The sequence below is a fragment of the Cyprinodon tularosa genome, unplaced genomic scaffold (assembly GCF_016077235.1).
Source record: "Cyprinodon tularosa strain WSP-4 unplaced genomic scaffold, ASM1607723v1 ctg160, whole genome shotgun sequence".
In the NCBI taxonomy this organism is placed as follows: domain Eukaryota; kingdom Metazoa; phylum Chordata; class Actinopteri; order Cyprinodontiformes; family Cyprinodontidae; genus Cyprinodon; species Cyprinodon tularosa.
Window position 1 is genome coordinate 101967 of NW_024038438.1, and position 11094 is coordinate 113060.

Genomic DNA, 11094 nt, shown 5'->3' on the forward strand with positions numbered 1-11094 from the left:
GTTTCTAAGACTCTTAAGAGGCACACTAGATAACCTACAACCATCAGTCCAGACTTGGAAGTGGGCGGGCGCTGCTGAAGAAGTAAAGAAAATAATAGTGATGTATCCAGAACTCCAAACCTTCTTTCTTCAGACAGGTTACATTGGCTTAGCTGAGTGGAACATAAAGGATGCCTTCTCTCAGCTCTTAAATAAATTTCCACCACCCTACCCATCACTCCCTTGTTTACCTGTCCGCCCTGCTGCTGATCCCCCAGTCTTCTGCAACGGACTCTCCAGCGGGTCAGTCTGACGCCGCCACTCACTCTCTAGCAGGTCGGTCTAATACCGCCACTCGTTCTGCAGCAGGACAGTCTGACGCCACCCCTCACTCTTTAGCAGGTAAATCTGACGCCATCACTCACTCTCCAGCAGATCAGTCTGACGCCACCACTCACTCCACAGCAGGTCAGTCTGACGCCGCCTCTCACTCCATAGAAGGTCAGTCTGACGCCGCCACTCACTCTATAGCAGGTCAGTCTGACGCCACCACTCACTCCATAGAAGGTCAGTCTGACGCCATCACTCACTCTCCAGCAGATCAGTCTGACGCCACCACTCACTCCACAGCAGGTCAGTCTGACGCCGCCTCTCACTCCATAGAAGGTCAGTCTGACGCCGCCACTCACTCTATAGCAGGTCAGTCTGATGCCGCCACTCACTCTCCAGCGGGTCGGTCTGATGCCGCCACTCACTCTCCAGCGGGTCAGTCTGATGCTGCCTCTCACTCTATAGCAGGTCAGTCTGATGCCGCCACTCACTCTCCAGCGGGTCGGTCTGATGCCGCCACTCACTCTCTAGTGGGTCGGTCTGATGCCACAGCTTCCCACTCCTTTGGGTCAGCCTGCTGCTAGCCTTACGCCACCAAAAAGCCAGGTCAGTTTTCTCTGTGGTCTCAGCCGCCACCTTCATAATTCGTAGCTGTCACCACCTCTTAGGACTTTAAAAGGTTACATTGGCCCATACAATCTATATTCATAAAATCAGATCCTCCACAACTTACGGCATCAGAAGTTTTTTAGTTATTTTTTTTTATGGGAATAATGAGGATTTTTCCACCAGAGCCAGTCCCTGAGCCAACTGTCAGGGTTCTGCCCTTTGTTTGGGTATATATATATATATATATATATATATATATATATATATATATATATATATACATAGCACGGATTAACAAGGTCCGCGTCAGTTCCTAGGGAACCAGGGCAACTTCATGACAAATTGGCTACTGGAACAAGACATACAGTAGATGGACTACAGCAGAAAACTTGGAACTGATGAAATGCTACTATACAAGCGACCCCAGTGAGAGAGGTTACGTGCAGAGACTATGGGAGTTATGGCAGCTCCAACAACCATCATCAACATTGACAAAGAAACAACTACTAACTCAGTGTTCTAACATCCGCAAACGGCAGCTCCTATCACAGCTAGAAATTGATGAGGTACAACTGACATGCTGCGGCAAGGGGGAGTCAGGACAACAGGTCAGGGAGATATAATCATCCCAACACACAGAGATTGGGTCCCCAGCCCCAACAACAACAAGCCCACTAAATGTAAGGACGGCTGACCTACGACAGCAGATCATAACCAAACTGGATCCCCTAGTACGACGACCAAGACTGCCAAGGCTAAATGACAGAGTACCCTCTGAAAGTCTTCTAGAAGATGTAAATGCAGCGCTATGCAAAGCTATCCCATCCAAAGTGTACTCACAGTGGCAGGGTAATTCAAGATCAGATCAACACCTACTGGCTGAAAAAACTAACCGCACTTCATGCACGCCTCGCAGCACAAATGAACCAACTGCTGATGGATGGAACCCACCAAAGGACGAACAATCCTGATCATGAAGGATCCCCAGAAGGGAACAATCCCAACCAACTACCAGCCAATAACTTGCCTATGTACAACATGGAAGCTCCTGTCAGGCATCATAGCCGCTAAGATGAGTAGGCACATGGCTCAATAGATGCACCCTTCCCAGAAGGGAATAGGCAGTAACACCAGAGGAGCCAAACACCAGCCGCTAGTGGATAGCCTTCATCAAGAACTCAATGAAGCTGTGGAAAACAAGTCTGGAAGCCAATAGCACAAGTCACCATCAAGTGCGGCATATACCAGGGCGATGCACTATACCCCGGTCTCAAAGAGAGGGAAGATGATCAGAACCGAGGGGGTTGAACTACCAGAAGGCTACATTACAGATGTTCAGGACAGCTACAAATAACTTGAGGTGCCACAGGCTAACGGAAACCACAAGGAGATAGCAAGAAAGACCGCCACAGCTAAATACCTACAAAGAGTAAGGCAGGTCCTGAAAAGTCAGCTGAATGGGAAAAACAAGATCCAAGCCATCAACACATATGCCCTGCCAGTCATCAGATACCCCGCTGGTATAATAAACTGGCCAAAACAGGAGACAGGTGATTGCTAACCAACCAGACATCGTGTTGATGGACAAACAGCAGAGGAAGGCAGTTGTGATAGATGTGGCAATCCCAAGCGACAGCAACATCAAGAAGAAAGAACACGAGAAGCTTGAGAAATACCAAGGACTGAAAGAGGAGCTAGAAAAGATGTGGAAAGTAAGAGCAGCAGTGGTGCCAGTGGTAATTGGAGCAATGGGGGCTGTGACCCCCAAACTGGGAGAGTGGCTACAGCAGATTCCAGGTAAAACATCAGAGGTCTCTGTCCAGAAGAGCGCAGTCCTAGGAACAGCTAAGATACTGCGCAGAACCCTCAAACTCCCAGGCCTCTGGTAGAGGACCCGAGCTTGAGGATGACACATACCACCCCACGAGGGGTGAGAACACAGTTTATATATATATATATATATGTATGTATATATATATATATATATATATATATATATATATATATATATATATATAGATATATATAGATATATACACTATATTGCCAAAAGTATTTGCTCACCCATCCAAATTATCGGAATCAGGTGTTCCAATCACTTCCATGGCCACAGGTGTATAAATTCAAGCACCTAGGCATGCAGACTGTTTTTACAAACATTTGTGAAAGAATGGGTCGCTCTCAGGAGCTCAGTGAATTCCAGCGTGGAACTGTGATAGGATGCCACCTGTGCAACAAATCCAGTCGTGAAATTTCCTCGCTCCTAAATATTCCACAGTCAACTGTCAGCTGTATTATAAGAAAATGGAAGTGTTTGGGAACGACAGCAACTCAGCCACGAAGTGGTAGGCCACGTAAACTGACGGAGCGGGGTCAGCGGATGCTGAAGCGCATAGTGCGAAGAGGTCGCCAACTTTCTGCAGAGTCAATCACTACAGACCTCCAAACTTCATGTAGCTCAAGAACAGTGCGCAGAGAGCTTCATGGAATGGGTTTCCATGGGCGAGCAGCTGCATCCAAGCCATACATCACCAAGTGCAATGCAAAGCGTCGGATGCGGTGGTGTAAAGCACGCCGCCACTGGACTCTAGAGCAGTGGAGACGCGTTCTCTGGAGTGACGAATCGCGCTTCTCCATCTGGCAATCTGATGGACGGGTCTGGGTTTGGCGGTTGCCAGGAGAACGGTACTTGTCTGACTGCATTGTGCCAAGTGTAAAGTTTGGTGGAGGGGGGATTATGGTGTGGGGTTGTTTTTCAGGAGCTGGGCTTGGCCCCTTAGTTCCAGTGAAAGGAACTCTGAATGCTTCAGCATACCAAGACATTTTGGACAATTCCATGCTCCCAACTTTGTGGGAACAGTTTGGAGCTGGCCCCTTCCTCTTCCAACATGACTGTGCACCAGTGCACAAAGCAAGGTCCATAAAGACATGGATGACAGAGTCTGGTGTGGATGAACTTGACTGGCCTGCACAGAGTCCTGACCTCAACCCGATAGAACACCTTTGGGATGAATTAGAGCGGAGACTGAGAGCCAGGCCTTCTCGTCCAACATCAGTGTGCGACCTCACAAATGCGCTTCTGGAAGAATGGTCAAAAATTCCCATAAACACACTCCTAAACCTTGTGGACAGCCTTCCCAGAAGAGTTGAAGCTGTTCTAGCTGCAAAGGGTGGACCGACGTCATATTGAACCCTATGGATTAGGAACGGGATGTCACTTAAGCTCATATGTGAGTCAAGGCAGGTGAGCAAATACTTTTGGCAATATAGTGTATATATATGTATATGTATATATATATATACATATACCACCACTGCAGTTCTTCATTGCTGGTTTCTTGTTGTTTTGTTGCTTCGTCTTCTCTTTGCTCCCCACATATGTTTCCCCTGATGTTAACTGGATGTTTTCGTTTTCAGTATTTTGTGTTTTTGGACTTTGCTTCAGTTGCCTGTGGAATTTTTAATTAAATCAGCAACACTAATCTCTGCCTCCTCATCTCTGCATTTGGGTCCTCGAAAAAACCTCCGTAGCATTTGATATTTATTTTGTTTTATGAAGACTTCATTTATTTGGTGGGACATTTATTGATAGTTTATCAATAACAATATTTGTTAAATAACTTAATTTTGAATGAAACTTTTTTAAATCATCTAAAAGCACCAAAGTGATCAAAAAAGGGAAGGAGGGGGATTACGCAAAGTGACACGCAATGTATAGCATGTGAAGGGACCATGAAATGGAAAGTGGAATCAGATATTCTCTGAGTCAGGACTTTTTCCGTTGTTTTTCTTTTTTCTGTTCTTGTGGGCAAGTGTCTTTCTCTTTTAGAGACCTTCAAAGATTCTTCAAAGACGACCAAATAAAAAAAACACAAACAGAAACAGAGATTTTTAAAAATTATATTGTTATACTTTAGGGGGTCGAGCCTGAGCACATAAGAAGTTTAGTGAAGGAAAGAAATAGAAAATGGAGCAAGGAGACAGCGTACATAACGCTTGGAAATAAATTGCTGCACTGTAACCCCCAATAAGTAACAAGAACTTAGAGAGGCCCGCCACCGTAGTGTCACGATATTATTGGTGGTGGTGTGATTTGCTGCCTGGGGATGCAGTCATGCGTCATCAGGGTGAAATGCAGGGGACTCAGGACACAGCCCTTCGGGGGGCCTGTGCTTACGGTGATAACATCAGAGGTGTTCTGCCAGACCCGGACAGACGGAGGTATGTTTGTGAGGAAGTCTAACAGTCACTTTTTTCCATTAGGGCCATCCTAAACTCAGTGGATGTTCACGGAAGGGGAAGGAAAAATATGAAAATTGATGGTTCTTATGCACAGCATATCCTAAAGTTTTAAAGGCAGTTTTTCTTTTTTTTTTATAATAAATAAGGGGCGGTTTAGTGGTTAGAGCATTGCGCTTGGATCCCCAAAGTTCTGACTTCAAGCCCCAGACTGCCATTCTAACTTTAACCCAATTGAGGGACAATGAAGGATTAACATTTAAAACATCAAGTGGCTTGTAGAAATAATGAAAAAAAAAAAAAAACTTAATACATTCCAGTGTTTGGCTAACAGTGTTAGCCAAACACTGGAAGTCATCATGTTGTTGTGCTCTGACAGCTTTATAGTACAGAAATAATTTTTATTTATTTATTTTTATATATGTGTTCTTTACTTAGGTGTTTATTTTTGTCATTCTTTGTGTTTTTTGTATCAGTAATCATTAGAGCTTGTGTCTAGTTCTAGATCACCCGTTACCAACCAGATCAGCAACAGGAGAAAAAATTAACTCCAGCTGCAGCTCCAAAAGCTGCACAAAATATTGCACAACAAAAACCCAAACATATAATATTTTGATTTCAGATCATCTTAATTCTCAGATGATTTTGTATATGCAAAGAAAAAAACTGAAGCCACAAAATGTCCTTAGCATCATGACCGAGGGCGGTGCTTCTTTCTTGTCTTTAGAACAAGCTGCAAAAAACATTGTTGTAGATCTGAACTTTAAAATGTGACATTGATTGGAACAACAAACAGATGGGTTTCTTATTTCTTCCATATAATATACAATTATTTCTATTTAGATTGAAATGTTCTCTGCTCCTCTTCATATTTTATTTTAGCTTTGCAATTCCTGATTCCAACAGAGGTGGGCGGTACCCAGTTACATTTACTTGAGTAACTTTTTGAACTAAATATACTTCTGGGATACTTTTGCTGCTCTCTACTTTCTACTTTTACTTTAGTAATATATTTGTAACACTACAGTACAGTTTCTGGCTGTTTACCTCTTGTTGCTTCACAAACACAATATCAAAATGACTCCTGACACATCCCTGATGGAGGGAATTTCTTTCCATTATTGTTGCAAACTATGAACATGTTTCGTGAAAGCAAATTTGAAAATAATGTATCTAGCAATTAAACTTTGGAAAACCTCTTAATCAGAACTTGTATTTTTTTTCTAAGTTTCCATTCACAAATAGTCATGAGATGGTAAAACTTTCTGATTTTACTATGATAGTAATCCTCCATTTAAAATGAAAAAAAGAGCCGATTTTTGCTTTGCTTAAAATAAAAAGCATTGAGAAGACAAAAGGAAATGATCTATAAACAGCATTGAAATTAAAATCTTGACGGATCAGTAAAATAGTGTTAGAAACACAGAACAGAGAGACCGGCCACACGTCTGCCTTTCCCAGCTGTAGATAACAACTTGCTTGGTCAGGTTATGACTTAGCATATTTGTGGGTCATGGCAATTATCAAAGCTCCTTTTGTAATGAAACTCATTCCTGGTGAAAAGTACAAACCTAGTAACTGCTACTAACTTAAAGCTGAAGTCTGTAAGTTTTTAAAAATCACTTTTTTGTCATATTGGCTGAAACTGTCCCTATGCCCATCAGCAGTGGGCATGTGATATGTAACCTGTGAAAAAAACTGCTTCAATTGGTCCCGCCTACTGCCTGTATTTCAATCTGGAAAGAATAATTCGGGACGAGTCAAAACAACCAATCACAGCCAGAGGAGTGTCTGATGGAGCGTCAATCACAGCTCACACACGCTGAATCCCCCCCCCCCCCCCCCTTCTGGTCGCATGTGGTAGCCGCGCAGATGCTGTGAGAGGGGTGGAGCTTGGAGGTGGGGCATGAGTGAAGCAGAGAGGGTGGGGGAGTGGAGTGAAACCTGTTTTTCTTCAAATTTTCAGTCGAAGTCTGCTCTCTTCTCAATGTTACAGACTGCAGCTTTAAAGAAGTGTTCTGCGGCTCTTATAGCACATTCACCAAGGTCATTAAGATACATCTTTGGCTCATGAGATTGCAAAGATACTATCAGAGATCATTTTTCCTATGCAATATCAGGCAGAAAAGTCTAATGGCTGTATCTAATGGCTGTGCTCAATTAAATGGCATCACATGAAGAGAAATGTACAAATGTGTCAGTATGCTCAATAGGCTAACATTAAAAATCTAATTCATAACTTATCCTACGAAGATGTAAGACAGAAGAAACTTTGGAATCTGATTTATCTCCTTCTCCCCTCTTAAAGGAGGTGTAAGCTTTGCCTCTTATTAATGCATGCATAAGAAACCTGACCCAATAAATAAAAAAGTTGCATGCCATACTAACAATTTAGCCTACATTAAATACAATTTAAGGTGAATCCCCTTTCCCCTTCTCTGCCTCCTCCTCCTCCAGAGTTAGCTACATGTTGAAACTTCAGGCTGATTACAAGAGTTGACATTCAAACTAGCGCCATGCTGGCCTAACTCTGGTGAAGTCAGTTTCAGGTTGGAACCTGGATTTTTTTGCACGGGATTTGATGGGATCTTCACCCTTTGTTTACTTGATTCAGTGAAAGTACTTACTGACCCCAAATCTGAATTTTTGCAAGGAGAGCTGCTACTGGTTGTCCTAAAATGTGCTACAAGTCACTAGCTTTTGCATTTGGTTTTGTTTTGATCAAGGTTGAAGAAGAAAGAGAAATGTAAATATCTGCAAGCCTAAAAGTGATTAAAAACACTAAATATATTTTAAAACTAAACTTTACGCACATAACATGATCTCCCAGTATTCACTGATGCTTTACCTCAACTGAAACTACATGGACAGATTGTGTTACATTATAAAACCAAAGCAAAAGTCAGTTAGCAAAGGTGCACACAGTGGATGAAATGAATAAATGACAACTTTATTTCTAATACAACAGATTTAGAGGAAAAAAAAAACAACAACCGGAAAAAATATATTAGAAATGAAATTGACATCATATTAACCAGCGCTGGATCAACTGCAGCTTTAAGCAGGTGAGACCTTTTTTTCAATGGGGAAACATGATCGATCTCCCCTCTGCTCTGAATGCAGGCAGGGTTTGTTGCAAGATGAAGCTGCTGAGACTGACTACCTGTTTGTCAGGGGTAACATTTACTTGAATAACTTTTAGAGAAGAATACTTTTAGGATTACTTTTACTATACAGTACTTTTTACTTTTACTTAAAGGTACGTAAACCTGTTGTTTTCATTTATATCCAAAAAGCCTCTTGGTGAAGTATTTTCGTTGCCAGTTATTTTCATCCTTTAATCTTTGTTTTTGCTCAGTTTATTTGTATATATACCATAAAGCCATCATGTGACCTGGATTATATCATTGTACATGTGTGTAATTAATCAACAACCGAAGCAACTGAATTCTGTAAGTGTGTGTCTCCTAGCTTAATTGTGAAAAGAAAAGGCCATTCCATTTTTGAAACTTAAACGCAGAAACTTCTTATTAAAAATCAAATAAAAATCCACTGTGGCTGCACTCAAATGCACTCAAATGCTGTTCTGCTATTAAGAGCCTATTCAAAGCTGTTCAGAGCCTATTCAAAGTGGAAAAAATCCACTGTGAAGTCAGCAATGCTTTGTGTCTTCATGGAGGCAGAAATTAATCCCCTCTTCCCTGGTTGAGCTTTAAAGCAACCCTGTAATGAAGCAACCCAGTAATGTTCACAGCTTACAATGTATGCTTCTACTTTGAAGTCTAGACACCAAAGTGAAGAGAGGAATCAGTAATGGCTGCCGGGGTAACAATAGCTGGAAATGAAGAGGCCACTGAAAGCAATGAATTTTCTTCAGTTTGTCATTGAGAATAGATGCATATTATGAACTGTTTGTCCAAACATCCACTAAATATGATAAACATGTTAAAGATAAAATGTTCTCCATGTTCATGCTGTGTGAAAGCCACTATCTATCTATCTATCTATCTATCTATCTATCTATCTATCTATCTATCTATCTATCTATCTATCTATCTATCTATCTATCTATCTATCTATCTATCTATCTATCTATCTATCTATCTATCTATCTATCTATCTATCTATCTATCTATCTATCTATCTATCTATCTATCTATCTATCTATCTATCTATCTATCTATCTATCTATCTATCTATCTATCGATCGATCGATCGATACAATTTCTGCATGTTTAAATTGTACATTGTATATATTTCATATTGTTTTTCATATTATATTACTTGGTCTTTGTACTTATCATTGTATAATGATGTATAATGATAATAAAGGCATTCTAATTATGATATTTCACATATCGTTAATTCAACCATTTAAATACAGTTTTGGAGAGTTTTCCCTTTTCTAATTTGATTAAAAAAAGAAATATCTTTTTCTCTCTTTAATTTTGAAACAGAGTAACTGAAAAAAAGAGTTATACACATATTAGAATAACAGGGTTATTTTCTTGTTTGCAATCCTGTTTTAAAACAGAGGAATCCAAGGAAACCATACAAGCATTGAGGTTCAATGTTAAGCCTCACTTTGACAATTAGGTTTCATAAAAATAGGTTGACATAAATATAAGGTTGACTACCCAACGTGCTCACACATCTGCATTCTAGGTTTTTTTTTATGTTCCCAGCCTCTTGAAGTCCTCAGAGAGCAAAAATATCACCCTCTGACTCCGCTGTGAACACCTGCACATCCTATGGAGCCTCTTGTGTCCCTTTCCCTTACTCATGCTGGGATTTGGGTCACTCCAGAGACTATGAAATGACTGATTTTAACTCTGGTCATACTGTAAGTATTACACCCTATAGAGTTTGCACAAAAATCAGTGGTCGTAAAAATGTTTCCATAAGTGTCTAAGCAAATTTAAGTCATCATTATGATAGTAATCCCACTCATTTCCCTTCATGTCCAGCATGTGTTTTGTGTGTTTTTGATTTAATATTTTGGTATTTTAACTGAGATGACAAAGCTGCCTTAAATCTGACATCCCTACCAATATGTTTAAAAACCATTAAAATCAATTTCATAGAGTACTCTCGTGCTTAGTGTAACTCATGCTTACTTTAGTCACTGCATTCCACCGTGGCTTACATTTAGACTTTGCTCTCCTCTAGACTTATTTCAGCTGTGTTTATTGCATAAAACATACATTTTTAAAAGATAAATATCCAGATATATAAAAATGTAATGATGTCAACTGGACTTAAACTTTACAATCACAAATCACTGTGGGAGCATTTAAAGAAAATTAAAATGACTTATTGATTACTTACCCCAAATACAGGATGCAATCCAAGCTCTATCTTTTCTTCTGTAGTAAGATGCATTGTGGTAACAGAGGTAAGACAGAGTGCGGCTTCTTCTGCTGGCCCTTAACCAATGACTGACTACAGAGGTGAAAGGATCGCATGAGGATCAGCCACACGTCACCAGAAAAACATGGTGTCTCGTTCAAAAAAAGAGTGCAGCTCTGGTATTTTGTAATCTGTTCTCCCGCTCTGAAATGTTTCCGCTGTGCTCGTGAGCAAATGAAAGCTTAGTTACGTTGATTTTCAGTCATGTGTCTGCTGATGTGTGACGATGAATCTAGCAAGGATATAAGACTATTTGTCACATTAATTTGTCAGACTCTGCTACTCACATTCAGGTTTAAAGAAGGAATATCTGCAATACATTCAATTAGAAAACCCAAGGTTGGTCTTCAAAAGTGACCATAAGTTATGATCTCTTTCAATTTCAATAAATAAAACTCTATTAATCCCAAAAGCAAAATTAAATGTTGCAGTAATGCATCGTCTTTTTTTAATGAGTTGTTGTAGGTGTTGATAGGTGTAAGCAGGAAGGATCTGTTGTGGTCTGTCTTGCACCATATCTGGAGACGC

At 40.7% G+C, this 11094-nt stretch overlaps 1 protein-coding gene across 1 annotated transcript in view; it reads right to left on the reverse strand.

The window, feature by feature from the left end:
• Window positions 1-10721, reverse strand: part of si:dkey-106n21.1 (solute carrier family 23 member 2) — an 81335-nt gene extending 70614 nt beyond the window's left edge. Inside the window, exon 1 of the mRNA XM_038280454.1 lies at window positions 10486-10721. Coding sequence (XP_038136382.1) covers window positions 10486-10539 — 54 coding nt within the window. The 5' untranslated portion in view covers window positions 10540-10721. The remainder of the gene's footprint in view (window positions 1-10485) is intronic.
• Between the last annotated feature and the right edge of the window lie 373 nt (window positions 10722-11094).